Here is a 25,680-nt window from a genome sequence, read left to right on the forward strand (position 1 = left end):
ATGTATTGGAATTTTAAAAAGCCATGTGGAAGATAGTGCTTACCAATGAGTTCTGTTGTTCTGTTGGAGATAAGCAAGGTTCGTGATATCCACTATCAGGAGATTTCATTGTGTAGTTTTCTTTGATGTTGGTAGCATACGGGTACGTCTGTGGATGTGCTGGTTGGTGATGTTGCTGCTGTTGCTCTTGGTAGAACTGTTGCTGTTGTATAAAACGTTCCAACATTATATCTCTGTCAGCTACCTGATTCTCTAATGATGACGTTACTGGAGGATACATATAGTTGCTGTTCTGAGAGTAGAAATTGTTTGTCGTTACTGGATACGAGTTCTGTCTCATTGGCGTTGTGGTTATTGGTTCTTGGATGCTAATGCCTGTAGATTGTTGTAGACTAACTAAATGTTGCAAATTGTTCACTAGCATATTATCTGGATAACAATTATTATGAGCGACTGACATATGAAGGGACACAGGGTCCACTTCAAGTACTGTGTGTGAACCTAAACGATGAGACATGTTTTCACTATTATCTTGTGTTGTCAACGAAGTTGTGACTGGAGATTCCGTGGTTGGCGCCGTTAAAGTACCCGTTGAGACACTTTGGAAGTTCTCGGGTTTTTCTATTGGATCAGACACACTATCGTCACGTGACATTGGACTTGCTGATATACCGTTATTCTCATTAGTCAACGGTACTGTACTGCCCGGGGGCATTGTCACGCCTTGCTGACTTACTTTATTTTTCATTATTTTTTCTGAAAGTGCTTTAACAATTGTTTTAGTTGGTCTTGTTTCATAAATATTTCTATGTATATCATTCTGATGTTTGCTTCCATTGTTTTTATGTTTAATTGATTCGTTATAATTTGGGAGAATTTTGTCACAGTTTGTAATGATACATGAATCTGATGTTGGATGAGGAGTTGTTTGGGATTGCACTATTGATGTGGTATAAATGACGTCATCTGAATCGTGATTTGAAGCACTAGTTGTGATACATGATGATAAATCCTCAGCAGATGAGAACACAATGTCATTTTCATTTCTCACTTCTCTGTTATTCGTTACATTTTCTAGAATTCCCTGAGTTTCCACAAGCTCCTGAAAATTTAAATCAAATATAGTAATCGTAGACATTTTATACTGCAACTAGTTTTGTTTATCCCCTACTTAGAGTAACACATCTTTAGTTTGTGCAATGTCAGTTTCATCATGGAACACTTTTTTTTCAGAATCAGGGGTTCAGTAAGGGATGAAAATAAGTTTGAAATATGTGTTACTATTTAAATAGCTATCAATTGAATTTAAGTTCAAGAATAAAACACTATTAGGTCAATGTCATAAAAGTATAATGATTTTTGTATTCGACACAAAACTGAGGAAGGGTTTTGTAAAGCCTCGCCTTTTCTCAGTTTCTCAGCCTCATACAAAAAGCTTGACTACTTTTGTTTATTTCCTAAATATAGTAACACAGCTATATTTTGTAAATGTCTATTTCATCATGGAATACTTTTTCCATAATCAGGGGTTCATTAAGGGATGAAAATAAGTTTGAAATTTGTGTTACAATTTAAATAGCCATCAATGTAATAATTTAAGTTGCAGTATAAAAACAATGTAAGGTCAATGTCAAACAATTTTTTTTTGTATTCGACACAAAAGTGTGGAAAGACTCGGTAAAACCTTGCCCTCCCGTAGTTTCTCAGCCTTGTACAACCAAGTTTATATTTTTCTGACATTGAACCACTATTGTTTAAATTATTTAAAGTCTTTGATGCAGAGGACAGAGGACTCTTACTTTTTTATACGTAATATTTTATTATTCTGACAGTACAGGAGCAAGTGGTTTTCATCTTCTACGGTTTTAAAATGAAACAAATTTGAAAAATATTAATATTTTAGCAAACTCCTCTTCGGTTTAAAGAAACATGTAGATATATCGATGTGCCATTGCCATCATCTTGCTCATAAAGATTGAATTTGGGAAACACATCATAAAGTACATTTCCCTGTATTTTTTCGTACTCTTTTAACTTGAAAGGGTTCTATCAGAAGTTAGAATATTCACAGTAAGTGCCAAAGAAGAAGATAACGAGCATGAATTTTTTGATATGAGCCATGCATTATTCTGCTCTTAAGAAATTACTTTTTTCTAGATTTTTGTACTTCGTCGTTCTTCGTGTTAAGCATAAACGTGTATCTTTATTTCTATAAATATTCATCACTATAAATTTCAAATCAATTAGTATAACATAGTCTTTAGAAACTGCAGACATATCACTGAGTGATGCACAATTTAAACTTTTCCTACACATCACTGTAGTCATCCTAGGGTGGATTTGGTTGAATTGTTAAGAAGCATTATGATTGAAAACGTTTTAAAATTTATCAATTATCTATGAGGTACAATCAAGAAACTTGTACGAATGTTACAAAAAGTTGTCAAATTTTACGACTGACTAGGTTACAAATATTCAAACTGTCATTTCTTATAATGATGCATATTTTTTAAATAACATTTTTCTATAGAGAGTAGCTATTATGAATGTAGTAAAGAGATGTTGTATGTTTGCCAATGAGACATATATCAATTAAAAGCCAAATTACATGCATTTTAGCAACTTTTATTTATATGTGTAGCTCAATTTCAGTATGAATGTGATCTCCTATTCAAAAATTTTGGGCGTCCTGAACATGAATGAAATATTTGCCACTGGACGTCAATCAACCAACAATTAATCAATTTTTTTTTTTCTTAGTTGTTCTTGGATACTTACAAATTCCATAACCTTATAAAAGAATAAAACGCGTATTTCAAGTTATATTTGAAACTCAATTTCATATAAAACGATATTTTAAACAAATAAAAGCAAACATATTAGTCCTTATATTCAAAAGGTATACCTGCAATCAATGTGTCTTAAAGACTGAAGATACTTGGGTTATTCTGAATTTTTAGAAAGGAAAGGCTTAGTACATAGTACAATTGAAAAGAGTTTGAATGTTCAGACAGTATAAGTATTTTTAAATAAACTTTGTAATATTGTGCTTTGCCCACTCAATTAAAAATAGTTTCTTTTCATAAACCTCTAATTTACTGAAGGACTTAACTTTTTTGCACGAAAGATTTAAATGGAATGGTGTGGTTGACTTTCTTACGTAATATGGTGTGATGAGACGTTTTTAAATTAAATTTCAATCTAAATAAGTACAAATGCATAGAAGCTTAATGGACCAGGAGACCATCAGGTTCACATAAAATTACACCCTAAAAGTCTAGCATTCAACAGTTAAACCTACACATAGATGTGTTTTATCTCAATATCTTTGTCTACTCCTGCAAAACACATTTAGTTTGCATCAACAAGCCTTAACAAATTATTAACTTTTTTTAAACTTTAATGTAGTTAATAAAGGAGATGGGATATTATTGCAAGCTAGTTTAAATTAAATACTAAGATTTTCTTTCATTTTTAATTTGTTTATCAAGAAGAAAATATATTTCATTCCATTTTCTTTTGCAAAAAAATATTTAAAAAAAGAAATATGAAACCAAAATGACAAACATTTATCATTTGTTTTAATCTTCTTTTAGGATAAAGTTAAACAATACAACAATAGCATGTCAATATGCAATTTTTCCCTGTCATCATAATTGAAAATATGTATTTTCATATCTTCAGATGAAAGTCATGTATTAATTATTAGATCAATGTCACCTACATCAGATACGATTCTACATAACATGATGTTACTAATTAACAACCATCTCGAGGCTAAATTAACTGTACTAATTATCTACAAATTTATTGACTGTTATCAGATAATTTAAAGATGGTAGATTTAAATCAATTTCAATGTTTTTACCTGACCGGAAGGTATTTTATCCAAAGTTTGAATTGCAAAATCATAACGATAGCTAATTATAAAATTATCATCAATTAAGATATATTATCTTACCTGGCTTGTGGCCACAATGTCTTCTGATTTGGATTTTTCCTGCATTTCTTGCATATTAAAAAATCTGTCAACTTCAGTTTGCAAGACGCTCATGTAGTCATTCGATCCATCGCCGCTTCCCTGTAAGTCCTCCTTTTTGTCCCTGAAAAAGTGTATGGTATTGTCACAGTTTTCTATACGGAAGTTTAAGCTCTACCACTTGACGATCACTTTTAACATGCAATTGTACATGATCTACAGTGAGCATGCATAATACTACAATGTCTCATTTCAACCTGAGTAATCCGCTACATGAATACTACAATACATGATCAATATTTAATATTCATTTGACTAAAATCTCGACCTAGGCTATACTTTCAACATAAAAACTCCAGGCCAACAAGACACTTATGTGAAAATATTTAATATGACAACGATCTTAACTTCACAGTTTATGACTTCACACTCGACTGGTACCAGGACTACACACGGGAAGTTTATATATAAGGTTTACTGTAATTAACATAACATTCACCATTCAAATTTCTAATTCCTCAATTATCGCACTTTAATCGGAAAGAAAAATATTGTATTTCGATTTTATTTGCGGCTAAAAAGTATAAAGTGACCAATTAATGTAGGACGTGAAAAGATTCACAAAGAGAAGGGTATTTTGAAGGCAGAAACGGTTTGTAAGTTTACCTAAGTGATGCATCATCACAGATCATCACACTTGTTCACTAAAGTATAGCATTTTTTTAATTGAAGGTAAATATAACTATTGATTTTCAATGCAATATTAAAAGCATCGATCACGCATGCCCTCACTTGTCAATGTGATGTGTACTGGGTATATAACATGTTAGTTAAATGATAATAAAGTTCTGCATAGATCGCATTATACGACTGCGGCATGGCAAGAGGGTGGAGAAACAAATGTGCAAGCTGCTAAAAAGATGCAAGTTCGTAGCTTAAAACGATAGATACAAACAACCAAAATCACATTGCTTAAATAAGAAACACATATCAAAATAATACTTATAATTCCAAGCACTACATAAGTGAAAAGACATGTTAAACAAATGATTTATTAGACCCATGACCTTGAAGGATAATATGGAAATTAAAAATAAAAATATAATGCCTTCCTAACTACATTTGTAGGTTCTTTCATTCTACAGTTGTATTTCTGAACACATAGTCTAGCTTTGAACACATAGTCTAGCTCTGAACACATAGTCTAGCTTTGAACACATAGTCTAGCTCTGAACACATAGTCTAGCTCTGAACACATAGTCTAATTTTGAACACATAGTCTAGCTCTGAACACATAGTCTAGCTTTGAACACATAGTCTACCTCTGAACACATAGTCTACCTCTGAACACATAGTCTACCTCTGAACACATAGTCTAGCTCTGAACACAGTCTAATTTTCAACACATAGTCTAGCTCTGAACACATAGTCTAGCTTTGAACACATAGTCTAGCTCTGAACACATAGTCTAGCTTTGAACACATAGTCTAGTTCTGAACACAGTCTAGCTTTGAACACATAGTCTAGCTCTGAACACATAGTCTAGCTCTGAACACATAGTCTAATTTTGAACACATAGTCTAGCTCTGAACACATAGTCTAGCTTTGAACACATAGTCTAGCTTTAAACGCCTGGAAATATCTACAAACTGCACAAACTTTCCTTGCACTTGTTTTTTTACAATGTTAAAAATGTTTGATGTGGAGAGAGAGGTATAATACTTTCCAAACTATTATTTCAGTGATTACCAGCAATCTTGGTGACCAAAATTTAAGTTCTGCATTGAAAATAATAATCTTTAAAAAAAAGTTGCATTGCTATTTTCTGTTTGCTTCATAACGTTTTCGACTATTCTTTGTAAAAACTATCATTCAAAGTAGATGAAATTCAATTCCCTATTTGACAGGGTCACTCAACTTTAAACATCTTTAAAATATATATAATACAGGATATCAAATTTGATCGTGATAAACTGTTAATTTATTCAGGAAAATGTATCATATATGTGACCTCCTGTTAAATGTGTCCGAGTCTTTGTTAATGAAAATCATATGAAAGAAGAGAATTATCAAGTCTAGTCCAAAAGATGCTTTATTTTACCAACGTAACTATATTTTAGTAATAATGATTCTTTCTAACTGGTTAAGAATTCCACACAGATGAAGTGACTAATATAAAAAAAAAAAAGAAGATGTGGTATGATTGCCAATGAAAGAACTCTTCACAAATGACCCAGAAATTAACAACTATATTGGTTACCGTACGTCCTTTAACAATGAACAAAACACATACCGCTTAGTCAGATATACAGTAGAAAAGACCCCGAAATGACAAATGTAAAACAATCCAAAAAAGAAAAGTAATGACCTAAAATAAGGAATGAAAAACAAACATGTAACACAGCAACAAAAGACAACCACTGAATAACAGGCTCCTGACTTGGGACAAGCACATATATACAGAATATGGCGGGGTGAAACTATTTAGCGGGCGCCCCCTAAACCTGGGACTAAGTTGTTCCTAGTTGGCCTTCCTACGGATATGATTCGATTTCTGAAGGTTTTGGCTTACAAGATTAAAAGCCTGGTAACTGCCGTGACCCCATTTAATCAAAATATTTAACCTGAACAAAGTCAGGTTTAAAACCAAAATAAGGAAAACGGAGAATTAATTTAATAAAAAAAACACACATTAAATATACTTTTAGATTCCGAATTAAGATCTCTTCGTATTTTATAAAATATTGCTTTTCAGATTGATTGACTTAGTTAAAAGATGTATAAAAAGTTTCAACCACATATATAGAATGATGGAAAATAACCACCAACACATAAAAAAATGGGAAATAACTACCAAAACAAACTGGAAAATAACCACAAAAGTATAGAAAGATTGGAAAATAACCACAAAAGTATAGAAAGATTGGAAAATAACAACAAAATTATAGAAAGATTGGAAAATAACCAGTGGCCACCAAAAACAAAGCAAGATTGGAAAATAACCACCAAAACATAAAAAGATGGAAAATAATCATTAAAACATACAAATATTGAAACATGTGTGTGTCCGTTAAACCACCAAGCAGATGGAAAATAAACTTTCTCTAATTTTTGTGCTATTTTCACATTTCCTGACCGGTGGGAGAAAAATATTTCTCCTCACTAGTGAAAAATCTGTTCTCGGCAAATGATTAGTTGAAATTTGATTATGACGTCAAAATGTTTTGTTTTCTTCTCAATTTTCCTATTGTGACGTCATGAAAAAAGGCGACATTGCCTGATGACGTCGCACTATAAAGAGCACAATTTTCTGAAAATCTTTGAAAAAGAACGATAAAAAGCATTAGAGAAACAGATTCCGACACTATAACTCGTGTATTACGATATTTCTCCACTCTCGACAGTTAAATTTTATTATTTAAAGGGAATAAAATTTAACTGTCTCGAGTGGAGAAATATCGTAATACACTTGTTGCAGTGTAAGAATCTATATTTTTCTATACTTTGAATTTTTTATTTTATTTTGAGAAAAATAGTTATGCATCAACATTTAAGGAATGACTAATATTTTTTCTGTCTATGAAGAAATAACATAAAAAATTTGGTGCACACTGAATAACGCGCGTATTAAATTCCATTAAACCGTAAAAAACCATGAAAAAACGTTGATGACGTCACGGTCACATGAGTAAATTATGTCTATGGGATGATAACAAAATAACGTCAGCCAATCAGAAGACGCATTACATTCTAAATTAATTTTTTTTCTATATAAATTAAAATACTGTTTATTAAGTTGTCAAAATTAAAAATTAGACAGTGTGCGTAGACAACTGTTTCAGAGGAATAAGACGACTAAATTGGTTAAAAATTGGTAAAGCCACAACATGATATTGAAAATGAATCTTTCCTATTTTTCTCTGTTGTGCGTCTTATCCTTAATCAATGTGAGCATCACATTCGCCTGTATGACTAACATTACTAATGGCATATTCGGCGAATACAAAAGGTGCACCAGTGCATTCAAGAAGATAAATATGATTAAAATTGATATATATATATATATATACATATATAGTTCATATTCAAATGGTTAAGATCTCGTATTCTTCTGCTTCGTCATTACATCTTGTGTAAGATGATTTATATTGTAATTTAAATGTTACATAATAATTTTGAAATATTTGCATAATTTTGATTTGAAACATGTCTGTGTATTATATTTTATTAGAGGTTTGGTAACCTTATACAAATATATAGACTATTTTCACATTTGGCAATAGAAAATTGTTTAAACATATTATGTTTTCAGCATTCAAGTACGTATCTTCTTCTATAGATATTCAAGGTGTCATGCCTATGTTGCTATTCAAGGCTATGGTAATGAGTTGAAAGTATACGGACAACTAAATGGCAAAATAACCACCAAAAAAAGACCACAAGACTAACAGCATATAGAAACATAAAGACCGAGCAACACGAAGCACAGACCAAAATAATCTGAAATGACCTCAGGTGCTCCGGAACGATAAGAAATTCTGAGACGAGTGCCTGTGACCACTATGCAATAATCAATAAACAATGAAATATGGCCAAGGTCAAGGCACTCCTGTCAGAAGGACATGTTAAACTTCAGTGCATCCATTCCATAGACAAAATATGATTGACTCATCATCCAAAGTAACTGAAAAACTGACAAAACGAAGGCAACATTTATGAGCATAGCTCCATCAACTGCTTTATATGCGTCATCACATGGAAGCTAAAATCGAAGCTGCTGTCGAATTTTTCATCAACTTCCACTAAAAATTATTCCAGTTTCCTGGTATGACTCGATAAGTACAAAGATAGGCCCCACCTAGATTTTGATTGTAAAATAATTCAAAGAATTATTCAAAAGAATTATTTAGTAGTTTGTCAAGGTCAACGTAACCCATATCAGATAGAAATATACCAGACGGAAGTCAATGTCAAGGTAAACCATATCAAATAGACAAATACAAAACGGAAGTCAAGGTCAAGGTAAACTATATCAGATAGACATATACAAGACGGAAGTCAAGGTAAAGGTAAACCATATCAGATAGACATATACAAGACGGAAGTCAAGGTCAAAGTAAACCATATCAGATAGACATACACAAGACGGAATTCAAGGTCAAGGTAAACCATATCAGATAGACATATACAAGACGGAAGTCAAGGTCAAGGTAAACCATATCAGATAGACATATACAAGACGGTCAAGTTAAACCATCAGATAGACATATACAAGACGGAAGTCAAGGTCAAGGTTGATCATATCAGGCAGACATATACAAGACGGAAGTCGAGGTCAAGGTAAACCATATCAGATAGACATATACAAGATGGAATTCAAGGTCAAGGTAAACCATACCAGATAGACATATACAAGACGGAATGCAAGGTCAAGGTAAACCATATGGTAAAGTTCTACTTTAAGAGTTTTGCTTTCAGGAATTCAGTTTCATATACGAAATATGTTATATGTTCTGGTCAGTTTTCAGACGTGTTGGTCAATCATATGCTTTACAAGAGTAGAACAAATTAAACTAGTGCCTGTGTCGTTCACCTTGATCTATGTGCATATTAAACAAAGGACATAGATGGATTCATGACAAAATTGTGTTTTGGTGATAGTGATGTGTTTGTATATCTTACTTTACTGAACATTCTTGCTGCTTACAATTAACTCTATCTATAATTTACTTGGCCTAGTAGTTACAGTATAAAATATTGTAAAAATTTACACAATTTATGAAAATTGTTAGAAATTGACTGTAAAAGGCAATAACTCCTTCAGAGTCAATTGACCATTTTGGTCATGTTGACTTATTTTTAGGTCTTACTTTGCTTTACATAATTGCTGTTTACAGTTCATCTCTATCTATAATAATATTCAAGGTAAACCATATCAGATAGACATACACAAGACGGATTTCAAGGTCAAGGTAAACCATATCAGCTAGACATACACAAGACGGATTTCAAGGTCAAGGTAAACCATATCAGATAGACATATACAAGACGGAGGTCAAGGTCAAGTTTGATCATATCAGATAGACATATAAATACTCTTTACTATATTTTATTAGACATAATACAATAGTTGACCAGTAACTTCCATTAACTGAGAAATAAATCTTATCACGAAAATTTAAAGTTTATCAACGAACCATTAACGTGAGGACAAGGTCAGGACAAGGTCAGATAAATCTATCAAACACACATCGATTCTATTTATGTTCCTTCTACTTGTAGTGACAAAATTGACCTTATGATATCTTTGACCTAAAAAGCAAGAAATTAGGTCAAGGTAGATTAATTCATTTTTTATATAAACATTAGGTCTTTTCTCTACTCATGATTACATGTACAAAGCTAACATAACTTTGGTAAACGAATAAAAAGGTCAACGTCAGACAAACCATATTTCTTTGAAGTTGTATTGGTAAAGTTCTACTTTAAAAATTTTGCATTCAAGGAATTCAGTTTTATATAAGAAATATGTTATCTGTTTTGGTCAGTTTTAGGACGAGTTGGTCAATCATATGCTTTACAAGAGTAGGAAACATTAAACTAGAGGCTCTAAAGAGCCTGTGTCGCTCACCTTGGTATATGTGCATATTAAACAAAGGATACAGATGGATTCTTGCTGCTTACAATTAACTCTATCTATAATTTACTTGGCCTAGTAGTTACAGTATAAAATATTGTAAAAATTTAAACAATTTATGAAAATTGTTAAAAATTGACTATAAAAGGAAAATAACTCCTTCAGGGTCAATTGACAATTTTGGTCATGTTGACTTATTTTTAGGTCTTACTTTGCTTTACATTATTGCTGTTTACAGTTCATCTCTATCTTTAATAATATTCAAGATAATAACCAAAAGCTTCAAAATTTTCATAAAATTACCAATCCAGTGGCAGCATCCCAACAATGGGTTGCCTGAATGGTCTGAAAATTTCAGGGCAGAAAGATCTTGACCTTGTGAACCAGTTTTCCTCGTCAGATTTGCTCTAAAAGTTTCAGGGATATGAGCCAAAAACTGCATCATCATGTAACCCTATGTACTATTTTTAGCCATGTCAGCCATCTTGGTTCGCAATTTTAAAACTAGATACCCTAATGATAATAACCAAAAGCTGCAAAATTCGGACAAGGAGAGGTACAAAAATGAACCTTTCTTTTCAATATTTCCCAATGATGCAAGTATATTTCGTTAGAAATATTGCGATGTAAGATCGTTAATGTGAAGTTTACCCGAAAAATTTATTAAAAAAAACAACTTAATTTACAATTGGTTAATTCTAAGTTGTTGTCTTGAGCGTGGTCCATGTTCAACAAAGAATGTATCTTTCAATATTTAATGTTTAATTGACACGGCATACCAAGAGATCAGATACGTCTGATAGAAATCCGAAACAAAAAGTTTGCACATATGCTTTTCTGATGGAAGGAAACACTAATTTTACCTTTAAACTTTAAGTCTTTTATTTGTGGTAATTAGTCCGAATGTTAAGATAAAAACAGTGAATTCTTAGTAACCAAATATGAAAGCTTCTTAGAAATGACAGGCTGCCAGGTTAATAACATAAAGAGACATTCATTATGTAACTTTTTTATTATGTAACTATCCATTTAAACCATTTTCATTTTATTATTGGAAGGATGCATATCTATATTTAAATTTCAAGGACAAGCGACACAGTGGCTGGCCGATTAAAATTCTAAACGGACCAAAACAGAAATATATAAATGAAGAATTCTAGAACATAGACAAATAGATAATATCACAACTGAGAACCGACCTTAGAGTACTCTCTGTAACTGACAGCTAATTCAAAGCAAACCTTCAATCTAAAGTATTTCAGTTTGAAGATCTTCTATTTAGAATATATTGGTTTGATCAAATTTGCAATATAAACTTCTCTAATTATAATACCCAAAAATGCACACGTTGAAAAGTACCATCTGCTTTTCTGAACATTGTTTTTTTGCTGATAGTGCATGATCAAAGACAATGAGGTCTAGGTCAGATAAACCAATCCAAGCCCATACCGCATAGTCAGCTATAATCGGCCCCGATAAGACAATATTCAAACGAGAAAATTAACGGCCTTATTTATGTAAAAAAATGAACGAAAAACAAATATGTAACACATAAACAAACGACAACCACTGAATTACAGGCTCCTGGCTTGGGACAGGCTCATACATTAATAATGTGGTGGGGTTAAACATGCTAGCGGGATAAGGTCACATGATACCTGCCAGTCACGGTTAACTTTATAACCCTTCCATACACCAAATATGGCAGTCTTGCTTGACCTATCTGAGATCTGGACTTCACCACAAAAACCTAACCTTGATCACCGATCCATGAAATGAGGTCGATGTCAAGTTAAAACTGTCCATGATAGACAGGAAGACCTTGCAAGGTACGCACATACTAAAAAGAGTTATCCTGTTACCCATAATAAGATAGTATTTACATTATGAAAATTCTTCAAGAAGTCACTAAACCATGAACATGAGGTGAAGGACAATGGAAATATAACGGACGAAAACGTCATATCATAAGGCACCCATATATGTATCTATAATACTAAAATTACGAGGTCCAATTTGTCAGCCGTCATCGGGTAAAAACGACAAATCAAAGAATTCAACTCTAGATATAACTAATATAGGACAATGGTATAGATTAAAAATTACACCACTCCAGACCCTATTGTTTTCCACATAATTAATATTGCCAATAATTAACAAGTTCCGGGTCGAATCCGATACCGATACCAATAGTATATTCACCTGTTAGCTATTACCTTATCTGTACATTCCGCATTTGACAGGCGCACCACCAAACGGTGTATTTAGGATTTCGCTATATACACGGGTCATAATCAAAGGGCTGACACTACTAAATTCAATCATTGTCAAATTGTTCCCTATTGTAGTGTTATTCAGCAATCAGCAAGACTTTCTAAGATAACTAATATAGAACAGTGCTGTTGATTAAAAAATACTCCATTCCTGGATAGCCAGGACCTTTTGTTTTCCAAATAATTAATATTACCAATAATTGATAAGTTCCAGGTCGACGGGTTCAAACAGAAAGATTTGAAAGCAGAGAAAACTGTGTATCTTATAATCGACATGACTTTATCAGATGACAATGCCAATTACTGAAATAAGGCTTAGGCAAAGTTATATACTTTAATTCAGTCACGGACCCGCGATATCACGGGTGTGTACTTGTATATACAAAGTATGAAGCATCCAGGTACTCTACACTCTGAAAGAATACTTTTTTAGGTAGTAAGTTAACGCTGCTGCAACCGCTGGAGCACTAACTGCGAAAGAAGTAGTAGGCTCGACAAAAAGCATACTGATATTAGAACCGGCACTCATATTCCTCGGAAACTGTCATTAAAAACATATTTAGTGGTTCAACTAGCAATTGAAAGATATTAGAGAACAAGCATCTAAACGGCTCACCCACTATTCTCCTCAACTTTTCTTTCAAACACAGACATACACTACCCCTTCCCAATTGTCAATACTACACATGAACATACCTAATGAGTTCTTGTAATAAATGAAGTTTTTCTCCTATTTTCAATCCACTTTTATCTAAGGCGGGTAAGTTGATGTATTCATGTAGTAATGCGGCAGCGGATGATTGTGTGTCTTCACCATTAATAGATGTTGTTGCAGCCAGTGGATGACCGAAAAATGCCCGGATATCGTCCGGTGGGCCATCCTGTTCAATGTGTCCTTTTTTATCTGGCAGGTTGTTGTTTTCTGAAAGACCGGCTTTGAGTTCTTCGCTGAAAAAGAAAAGAAAACTTCTATCACATATGGACTGTATCACATCTTCTTATATCGATGTATTGACCGAATACTTGTTCCTCTACACGTAAATCCTCACAATTCTTGATTCTTACCAAGGTTTAAGTAGTGAGCCAACATCGGACATTTTGCTAGTACATTTCCATTTATGATTTGTTGTGTTACACAAGGGTGGATCTGAAAAATGACTCAACTTCATGGTTTTAATCTTTACAAATAAATAAGTAGCACTTTCATAAAGGGTAGATTTAATGATTGAGAGATTTTATTTATGATCTTATTCCTTTCACGTATGTTTATTCCACGTAATTATTGTGGTACGCTCTGGTGCTTCTCTATTGACACTTCACTTGTAAGGCTTATATGTCTCAAACATTTAAAATAACTATATATTCAAACTGTTTTTAATCAGAAAACACGTTGTTGTGAAAAAAAAATAATAAAAGTTTGACTACCATGCATACGGTTATGAAATTCACATTATAAACAGCGTTTCTCAGGTTTCAATTATGAAGTTATGTAAATTTTAAGATCTTTTATAAAAATACCAAATACAAACTTTATCATGCATAAAGTTTTGATTCACGATATATTTTATGCTTCAAATATTCCTTTATTTTCAGTTACATTAGGCATTTATTAAAAAAAATGTTTTTTGAATTGTCAATGTTTACTGGTTCAGTTTTGATGGAGCTACTCTATATACATTTATAGACTTAATCTATCATTTGCACATTTTATGTAACTTTTTATAATACAAGTTGTGCAATAACAAATGTAATCATCTTAATGTTTCTTTTCTTTTTTTATTTTAATTTTGTTAACTGCATAATACATTGCATGTGATAAATCTAGAACGAGAACTCGTCCAAATAAAGAAGAGTGTATGCTTTGTACAGAACAGGTAGAGACAGAATCAAGATCCTTGACACCATCTTCATCAAAATTGATCGTGCAAGTGAGATTGAACTAACAATTAAACTGTCATTTGAGATTTAATTTACATTAGAAAATACACTTGAGACTGAGGCTAAAGTTGAAATTTAGAACAATCTTTCATACAGTTTGTCTTTATCGTACAACATGAAATCTTCATGATAAATTACTAAATTAAACTTAAGACGATTCTAGTTATCTGAAAGAATTTAAATATCAGTGAGGCAGAAGGAAATATAACATTGACTTCGAGATAACAGGAATTTTGAGGTAAACAGATAACGAGAGACAACTGTATTTCTATTCAACCAGCAAACACCCAAACACAAATGTATATAGTTTGTCGACCTAGACAAACTATATTTGACATTTCTTCAGCATCAATAAGGGAAATTGAGTCAAATGTTTAACTATACTTATCAATTTTTATTCATACGTTCCACTCTTTGTAACTCGGGGCAGTGATGTACTGTATTAGCAGAACATTAGAACAAACTATGGACGCTCAGTTCAAATGGACATACTTCATCCGATCGGACCTGGTTGAATTGTTTTACCACTTTTTCAACGGACACAATTTAAATAAATCTAAATACTCTCAAACTTGCATATATTAAATTTGTTTTAAAGTTTTGGTTTAATTGCCATCTCAGTAGTTGCAACATTATACTAATGCCACAACTTTATATTGACCCATTTTAATGTTGTTCCAATACCAAACATATCTTTTAGAGAGTATACTATATACACTTATCTAGTAGTTTTATTATACTATCTGTTACATGTATAAAAATCCGAAATTTTGAGGGGAGGTGAGGGGGTTGTAACATTGACATTTTTTTAAATCTTGACAGCTATACCTTTCTCATATAGCATGTTATTTTGCTGCAATTTCCTATTAAAACATTTTCGAGGTTCATCTTAAAAAGTAGTATTTTGCTCTTTGTATGTTATTAGTAATAAATCGTGTTATACTGGCTACCAAAGGTAATTCAAAAGTCTTTATATACCAATTATAAAAAGATTTATATTTTGAAATGTTAAATATAAGCCATAAGGCGTACCATACTGTCAAAGCGTGACTGTGACCTTCTTAAATAATAAAGGATAGAAATATAGAACTTTAAACTACTAGCTAAGACCAGCCCACACATATAGACTCGTCAAAATGTGTTCATTTGTTTGGATTCGTTGTGGGGCGATCTAAATTGTCAGATTGTTGAAATGTTGCAATAGAGAAACGACTCATCAGTTGTTATTTGTTTGGCTTGTTGTCCATACTACAATGAATCAACGAAGAGGAAATGAATTTCAATATTTATTTCATTCTTTTTCAGGTATTTTCATTGAATATCTCATTTTATTACCTGGCCTATATTTCATTAAATTGTCAATTGCTTTGACTTTATCCATAATTGATCAGATCGAATCCTTTTTCTGTTTTCACTAATATTGATTGACAAGGCCATTAATCCGAGGAAAATAATTGTACAAAAGTATCAATAGTTTTGTTTATGAATTAACTTGACAATACACGTCTTGGGAAGCCTATCAATTCTTATTTTTACCAATAATACATCGACTAAAGGTTGGAGAATAATTGTACTATTCAATAACCTTGGTTCTACAAATGAAAACATAAAATTGATACTTTACATACAAAACGAATTAGAGCCATTTCAATAACACCGAACAGGCAAAAGCTTATAGTCAATTTTAACTTTAAAACCAGATATGTAATAAAGTTTGTATTCATTTATAGCCACTGAAATGAGGGAATGGAGTGCCCAACTAGACAAAGTTGATAACATAAAAGAAATTGTCCTTCACACAAGAATACATTATATATTCGACGTCCTTCAAAAACGAATTTTACATAACGTAAAAGTACAGTTCTTTTAAATAAATGCAAACTTCCCAATCATGAGTACACAAAATAATACAAAAAGTTTCAAACCAGAGTTCATATTGATTTTTTTTGTCCTTCGACTATAGGATTCTTACTATAAAAGAAATGTACTCTAAAATTTAGGAGTAGTATGTCAATATTTTCAATGATAATAATACACATTTGGCCACCAGCAACACTGAAGAGACATGTATTGTCGAAATGCGCATCTGGTGCAAGAAAACTGGTACCGTTAATGTTAATATTAACTTGCATTCTTGACAATTAAACTACAAAATAAAATCAAAGTATGTATGCTTACACATTTAATACAGACTACATAGACATTACAATGGCGGATTAAGAAATTTTCATAAAAGGGGGGCTCTGACTGACCTAAAAGGAGGGGCGCTCAAGTCGTGCTTCGTTGATTCCCTATATAATTTACCATTTTTTCACAGAGCATCTCCCCACTCCCTGGATCCGCATATAGACAAATTATTGTAATTTATATACTTATACAACCAGTGGTAAAATCTGTTCCGTATTTGCGCCAACAATGTAATTTTGTCAACATATGCATCAAATGTGCAAAAACTGTGAATGTATGAGTTTTTACATATTACCTGTCAACAATACCTGATCTTTTTAACATTATAGTATTCATTCATAGTAGTTTGGAATATGATGAATTGTTGTTATGCTTTATGTTCAGTGACAAATATATCACACAAAGTCAGACGAGGGCAATTCAAACAATGTATCTATACAAGTATAAACATAAAAGATAAGGAGATGTGGTATGATTGACAATGAGACAGCTATCCACTATTGAGTTCAAATGACGTGCAGGTGTAAGAAATCATAGGTCATCTTACGGTCTTCAGTGATGAGCAAAACCCATACCATACAGAATCAAAGATACTTATATACAAATAATTGGCCAGAACGCGTCTTTGTTTTTTTAATAAAAGTCTTGTCAAATTTTCATGACCTATATGACTTTACATATTGTCCTCGTGGAAATGAGCATATTGTACTGCATCATGGGGGTCTGAATTGGGAGGAGGAGTCCTTCATTCCTATATATCTAATGCCATTTTACTCTCTTTTTATCATTATTGCCCATTAATCGCTATGTTCTGATTTCTTTAGACCATTTTCTGAATGATTTATATGTTTTTCCATACCTCTATATTCTGTTAACCCCGTCCAGATCCTCATATCATTATTGAAAGTTTTCTGCATTTCTCGTTTCAGCAAATACTTTAATAAAAGTGTAACTTCAATAATGCCTCAAACATACTCCTCCTATCTTTAATGATTTTTAATTGATTTTTAAGACCTTATGAAGTATGGATATTATTAAATTTTAATAATGATTTAACTGTGTTCTCCATCATCATGACACAAATTGTTTTTATTTATGTTCTGTAGACAAAATATGAAACAAATGTATACTAAATTTGGCATTTCACTAGTTTAAGTAGTGCAAAAACTTATCATGTCTGAATAATTTGTTAATGAGATGTCAATACCTGTATGGACCAGGTAATATTTGTTTTAATGTACTTGTGAAATTGATGTTTAAGTTGAGGAAATTTGTTTATGCAAATGATATTAATGTTGAAGTTTCGTGAATACGTATATTTTCCCTTCAATTTGTTAAAGTAAACATTAAGAAAATCTCATTATTAATTTACAATGATGAAAGATGTTTGCTTTTCATTTAATATTTGAAGAACTTCTTATTTTTGGGGTTTAATTCTTTTTAAACATGAATACAAGCTTTAAAGAATACTGTTTGAACTAGTCTAAGTTACATAAAAAAAAATCAATATAATAACTTAGAATGTCCCTTGGGACTTTCAAAGAAGAAAAATTGTATATTTTATATTTTACGGCGAATAAAAAGTGTTCATACAGTATTAAAAAATGTACCTAACAAACTCCATTGAATAGATAAATTCTACATTATTCTATGTACATCAAATGCTACACACTGTTTGTTACTCTTTTGACAATATATAATTTACATATTCAATATCAATATAGATGTGTGTAAAGGACATTTTAATACGGCTGATGCTTTTAAAAGATAATTTCTTTCAGTAGATTTGTAGTTTTGATGTCAATTTCTGATACATGCTATAACTTCTTCAGCCGTACAAAAATACAAAATAAGTGTATATAAAGACTGACTGCATAAAATTGTCTGCAACATCGTTTTGTGTTTCTTTTGTTAGGGGGACTGAGATGAATATAAGAAACGACATTACTCTGACATTGCCTGTCATGTCAACGTCCATTACAAATATGATATTGTTATATTATAACTAGTTAAATAGTTGAAAAATTTAACCTACAGCACTGATATGTAATAAATCTTGGTTAGAAAACTCTTTGCCTTATTTTGTTGGACTCGTGGTAGTGGACATGTGGACCAATGTAAACAAACCCAGATTTTATTTTACCAAACTGGCAAAACCATCCTCATCTACCAACTTTGACTCGCTGATGTATGTGGGATATGATATTATTCGCACTTTACCTTTGTGGAACCTCCGTTTTCCCCCAGAATGTTAATTGATAGAATACTTCTTCACTCATTTGGAAAGTTATCTGCGGTCCATTCGACTACTTAGAATATCAGGTGCGTTCGAAAGATCCACCAACTATCATGGACGCCAATCAACTTTAACATGCATAACATACAGAGATAAATACAAGAAAAAAATATTGGAACTAAGAAATTATATTTTTTTAAAGCTTTTAACATATCAACATATTCGGTTCTAACATCTTTTCAATGTTATGTACTGCTAGCTTAGGGTTAAAGTTGGGGGTTGTCTGCGATTATTATCCGATTTTTACTTAGCCTCACTTATCATTTTCCACAACCATACATGTAAGTTTTGTTGACTTTTTATAAGTTTCTATATATTTCTTGTCGAAGTGATCATTCAAGTTTTATGTTTTTGTTTTTATGCTGACATAGTATGTGGTTGTTTCTCGATAATTGTTCTTCATTTTATTTTATTTTGAACTGATAATTTAAGAAACCGGACACTTTTCATAAGTGATTTAAAATCTATCTGTTTGTCAAATTTGAGTTGAACACAATGAAGCCCTTTATTTTTTATCACATCAAATCTTGTCAGCATATACACGTTTTTTAAAACATGTCTGGGTTGAATTAATGTCATGGTCAATTTTAAATCCTAAGCTTAACAAAATAACCTTATGTTTCATTGGCATTCGTTCTGACAAGCTTTCTATATAGTAACTTGCATTTTTTAAACAAAATGTGGAACGATGAAGGGACATCTCTTTGTCTATTTACATGAATGATAGATATAGCACGTGTACATAGAACATCTTGTGATAATATGAAGGTTTTTTTTATTTGGTTGGTATATATTAAGAGAGTTAAAAGAATCGGAGCTAGTATCGCTTCTTATTTAGGTAATAAGGGATGTCATCAAAGTGTTCTGTTATTCAGTCTTCCACCCTTTTTGACAGCGGATCAACATCAAAACACCTGAATCGGAAAGGACTCTAACAATTTAAACAGCAACAGTAGCCAACGTATCAGATCAAGAAATGACAAGCAAAAAAAGAAGTACATATCTAAACCCATGAATTCCAACATGAGTCTTTAACTTTGAACTTGATCTTAAATTTGTGTTTATGTGAATAATATCTTTTCAAATGAGTACCTTTAATAACTATAATTATAAGAGTTTGCTTCCATCTCACTGTAGAATATTGCCTCGTTTCTTTTCTAGAGATCAAAAAACAAAATTTTAAAACAACAGTCGTGTTGTTCAGTAACTTTAAACATGCAAAGTATCGCTTCATTGTTTACAAATGTATCTCAAGCAGAAATTACGGATTAAGAATAAAGGGACAAATGGTAGCGATTAAAGAAACAATTCAATTTCTACATAGAATCAATTTCATAGAGTATCAGGTTCCAAGTAATTACAAAAGTTACAATCCCATGAAAAGTGGTAAAAAGCAAACTTCTTAAATAGAATGACTTCTAGTAATAAAATAAAAAGAAATCAGATGAGATCTTTAATAATTGCATTGAGTGTTTAAACCAATGTCATAAGCGGTATCCAGGAAGTTTGGATTGCTAGTTTGACATCAATGATTCAGGAGTTGCTAAACAGACAATTATTGTATCGATCTGTGGCTGACATTCTTCAAAACATTTAATGTGGATTGATTATTTATAATTTCTCTGTTATAAGTATAACTGTTTCTACATGTTTGGCGGCTTTTCTTTACGACGAGAACCTGAATGATGGTGTATTCCGACACATACGATGTAATGATGTACCATAGATTGTTTTTTGTGAAAATCTATACGATTTTCTGGATTCGGTGGCCAAAGTTTTTTTGGGGGTGGTAGTAATGGAGGTGGAAGGAACGGAATGAAAACCCTAAACTAAAATATCTTCAAATCACGTAATCCAACATTTCTTATATATAATCGTAGTAAATGTATGTTATTTCCCTCAGAAGCAACACAGTATTCAAGCACACTTATTTAAAGACCTTGGATCGCGTTGAAAAGTGAAATATCATTTTAACATTATATTACTTTTTACTCGATGCACACTGACAGTCAGTACCCCTCGAGGCTAGATTTATTACCAATGTTATACAATATATACCACATTAACCACACTATAGGTATAAACAAATTGTTTAAAACGGTCAAAATGTATGAATATAAAAAAGCAGTGAAAAAACAGAAGGAGAGATAGATGAACATTTTGCATCTATTTTGTTTTTAACATGTATATTTCATTCACTATATCAACAAAATAGTTGATCTTCATTGTATATATGTATGTTATTTCTCACAGAACCAAGATAGTATGTAATCGCAATGGCTTGAAGACCTTGGAATGCACTGAAAACTTTACAGTGTAAATTTCTTAATATTATGACATTACTTTATACTCGATGCACCATTCAGGAACCCTCGAGGCTAGATTTACTTTATACCAATGTTATAATACAATATACACCACACCATATGCGCTACTCACAATATAGAGAAAAATTAATGGTCGCAAAAGCAGTGAAACCGGTAGGAAAGCTATTTAGCTCGGGTGTTGTGTTTTTTAAACACACAGAAAAACATGTTCACTTCGACAAATGCATTGATCTTCATATGGTGGTTAGTGTAGACAATTACAATATATTTGTATATTTACTTATGATGAAAGCTTTATAAGAACAAATCTATGCTTGTGTTATATCGACTTTTTATTTTATTGTTATTGTCATTTTAATACTTTGAAATGAAAAGCTGTGTGAAATTTAAAAGGTACTATGTAACAGAAGATGTCGGCTTTATATTCTTCTTTTATTCAGTTAAGGATGATTTAATCGTAACCACTACAATACTTTAAATGTATATAGTCTGAACTTCAATTTTAATTCTATACCCGGGGCTATCATATCGTTAAAATCACATCATTTTGAAAACGTGGAATGATGTATCGGTGAGTATTTTGGTCACAAATTTAAATTGAAATGTGAAAGATACTTGTGTTACATAATTGATGTTGTAGTTAACTAAGTCTGGGAGAATATGATTTATTTATTAGTTGTTATTTGCTTTGAACTGGCTTTCAGTCACTTCGAGTCCTCTTAGATCGGTACTTTTGTCTTTTGCTTTATTTATTATTGTTTTCCTTAGAGAATTGAAGAGTCAACTGACTTCCAAATGATTTTTACAGTTTTTCTTATGTTGTACTGTTATGCCATTGTCAAAGATTAGTGGGAGGGTTGAGCCCTATCACAATTTAGTCAAGCCACATTCTCTATGTGCATGCTTGTCCCAAGTCAGGAGTGGTCGTCATTGCTTTTCGTTTAATGTCTTGTCATAAATCAGGTTGTTGTTTTGTTTTTTGTTTTATTGTTTTAAAATATTTGAGCCATTTCAATAGCTTATTATGCGGTCTGGGTTTTTCTTACTGTTGAAAGCCGTACGGTGACCTGCAATTGCTATTATCAACGTAATTGGACAGTTGTCTAATAGACAATAATACCATGTCTCATTTTTTTTTTTTTTTTTTATAAAACTACAAAATTTTGAAAGAAAATAATGATTTAACACTAGAATGCCGAAATGTTTCACAGCCTGTGTGGTGTTAATAAAAGAGTGTGGGAGAACGTCTGAAAACCAAAACAATATAAAACCTAAAAGGGTGTTGGTTATCTTACATTTTACCATACAATTTAGGTGTGTTTCATTCAGATATTGTATTATGTGTATCCAACCATTAAACCACAGAGTAAAAAAAAAATATTTTGCATTAGTTTTGAACTATTAAGAAATATCCATTTAGGGATCTACCATTTGATTTTTATGGGGGCGGGCTAGGATGAAATTTGAAAAAAATATGCAGGACAGGAGTTTTGAGTAAAAAAGGCAGGATGAGACACTTGCAAAAAAAAAGTCAGGACGACAATTTAAGTAAAAAAAAGTCAGGATAAACTAAAAAAAAAATGCATCATCCTAGCCCCCCCCCCCCCACCCCCTAAAAATCAAATGGTAGCTCCCTTATTTTATTCACGATGAATGGGTTTTAAAAGGACAAGTGTAACGTAACATCGGTCTGAGGAAATTTTAACTAGGAGCGAAAAAAATATGTTTTCTGTATATGCGATATCATTGAAACTGATAAGTAATATAATTCGATATTTGAATATTCAGTTATAAATTAAAAGACTGAAACATTACTTTAATATTTTGCTTTATAAACACGCATGCAAAAAGATAATTCACACCAAACATTGACACCTCTAACTCAAAATAAAACAGAGGCTTTGATTGGGTTGACAAAAATCAACCGTGAAATCATAAGCGGTAGCGGGGTAGCGGTCATTCGTATTTATTTCAATCCCTCAGTGAAAGCACATCTAATGAATATCTTTCACACATTATTCAAACTAAATGAAAAGAAAATGAGACATAAATAAGATGGCACCCGTAATGACCTTCCCACCTGCCGTTGAAGGGGCTAGGAGGTCACAGCTACCACCAATTATTAAGATACTTCACTGATTTAAACAATTCTAGTGAAAGTTTACTTTAAATACTAACAAATTATGGCCGTGGGAAAAGGTACAAAATAAAATACCGTTAATTAAGAACTTCTGTGCCTGAGGTAGACAGATAAAAATCAGAACTGATGTCACCTATTAAGTGTCTCTTTTGAAGGATACATAGTCAAACTGTGTTTTTACACTATCATTTACTTAGATATTGACAAAATATTGATGGAATTTTAATGGAAATGTCACGGATCAGCCAACTTGCAAATTTGCCAAAAATAATTAAATTTAAAAGTACGTCTTGATCGCAATCAGACTTTTTCCTTTGCACTCATATATTTTCTAATTGTGTGTTAAGCTTTTAATATACGACCCACACATAAAATGTGCACCAAGTGGTTTCTGTATATAGGATAATAAGAGATTTACTACAATACAATTGTAAAACTTGTCATCTATGACAGTAAAACTTTATTAAAGAGGTGTAATGTCTGCATGTAAATTTCTTTTGATCTAATTAAAATTCCACTTTGAATTTAAGTTCATTAAATTTAACTGAAACATGCACAAATCATTTTTATTTAATTTTTATTTCCATTTTAAATTAAATTAGTGAAAAGTAATAGTGGACTAAATTTAAATAGCCTATTATAAAATTATTTACATGTAAAAACACCGTCTTCGATTCAATATATTAGGTCTCAGTCAATAGAAGAGGAATCTGGTCTTCCCGAGACCCCCAATGCAGTATAAGAACTGCATGGAATTATTTTTTTACTAATACCAAGATTTAACCTCCTCGCTAATACCAATTAACCATGGTAACAAAAAGCAGAATTTTGATTGGTGGAGAATAATTAAATCTATAGAACTTTTCTAAAAACTTTCTAAAATAAAAACGATACCTTACCTCTTTGGTTTGTAAATACAAAGTTTTTTGTATGGCTCAAATTTCAAAACATGCACCTCTCTTGCATGCTTAATGCTCTCTTTGGTAATTCCAATTATCAGAATCCATAAAAATATATGTACTTATATAGATATTGATATTATATATCACACATGTGCAGTTATAATAATAATATCGTCCTTTCGAGTTTCCAACACTTTGTCCTTACCTTGTATCATCTGCTTCACTGAATGAGCTTTGATCACCGCTCATTCTAAATCTGGAAAACTTGTCTTGCAGGTCTTCAAAAATAACACTATTGTATTTGGAACCAGTTTTTTCTTCAATAAGAATACAAATATAGACTTCAGTTCAATGTTCCTATTGGATACTTCCAACGCGAAGGCAGAATGTTTATAACTGTTCAGGTGAGACGAAGCTACCTGTCCCACGTTGTGTCAACAGCAGTCGGACAAAAACCAATTATCTTCTGCGTTATTGTATTAAATATTATCTTTGATGGAACCATCTTTAATAATTCATCTCGTAAATGCGTAAAACAACAACAAGTTGTTTCCGTATATTGTTTTGGATGTTTTTTTCGCTGTGTTAAGGTGGGAAATATGATTTGACATGCTTCAGGAACTCTGCCATTCAATACGTAAGATTTTTGTTCATTGTTCGGACATAATAAGCTATTGAATGGAATTTGTTTAGATTTCTCAGGGTTCATTTAACTGTAATAAGGCTTTGAAGAGAATATTAAAGGTAGTGGGGTCTCTCTGTGGGTCGCTAGTTAAATACTACCTATAACAGTCAATTGCAAATTTTATTTCAAATACTCGAGACTGCTTACTATATGCACCTTACTTTATTAAATAGTAACTTGATATAATTATGTGAAACGATACAAGGAAATTATGATTCACTCAGGTGATTTGATTAATTATTCATGGTCTTTATTATACTTTTTTCTTTAAAATATAATAATTGATTACGTAATCGACTCGATTATTTGATAATGA

The 25,680-nt window shown here is 31.9% G+C and overlaps 1 protein-coding gene across 6 annotated transcripts in view; it reads right to left on the minus strand.

The window, feature by feature from the left end:
• Nucleotides 1-25,316, minus strand: part of LOC139523118 (grainyhead-like protein 1 homolog) — a 31,709-nt gene extending 6,393 nt beyond the window's left edge. Inside the window, exons 1-4 of one of the 6 annotated variants that reach the window (XM_071316911.1) lie at nucleotides 24,885-25,316; nucleotides 13,586-13,837; nucleotides 3,962-4,103; nucleotides 44-1,102 (exon numbers count right to left, since the gene is read on the minus strand). In XM_071316911.1, the coding sequence (XP_071173012.1) occupies nucleotides 44-1,102; nucleotides 3,962-4,103; nucleotides 13,586-13,837; nucleotides 24,885-24,928 (1,497 nt within the window). In that variant the 5' untranslated portion in view covers nucleotides 24,929-25,316. Of the gene's footprint in view, nucleotides 1-43; nucleotides 1,103-3,961; nucleotides 4,104-13,585; nucleotides 13,838-13,954; nucleotides 14,242-19,234; nucleotides 19,360-24,676 lie in introns of those variants that run through there. The other 5 variants (XM_071316929.1, XM_071316943.1, XM_071316903.1 and 2 more) reach the window with 5 other exon arrangements.
• Between the last annotated feature and the right edge of the window lie 364 nt (nucleotides 25,317-25,680).

The sequence above is a fragment of the Mytilus edulis genome, chromosome 1 (assembly GCF_963676685.1).
Source record: "Mytilus edulis chromosome 1, xbMytEdul2.2, whole genome shotgun sequence".
NCBI lineage: Eukaryota > Metazoa > Mollusca > Bivalvia > Mytilida > Mytilidae > Mytilus > Mytilus edulis.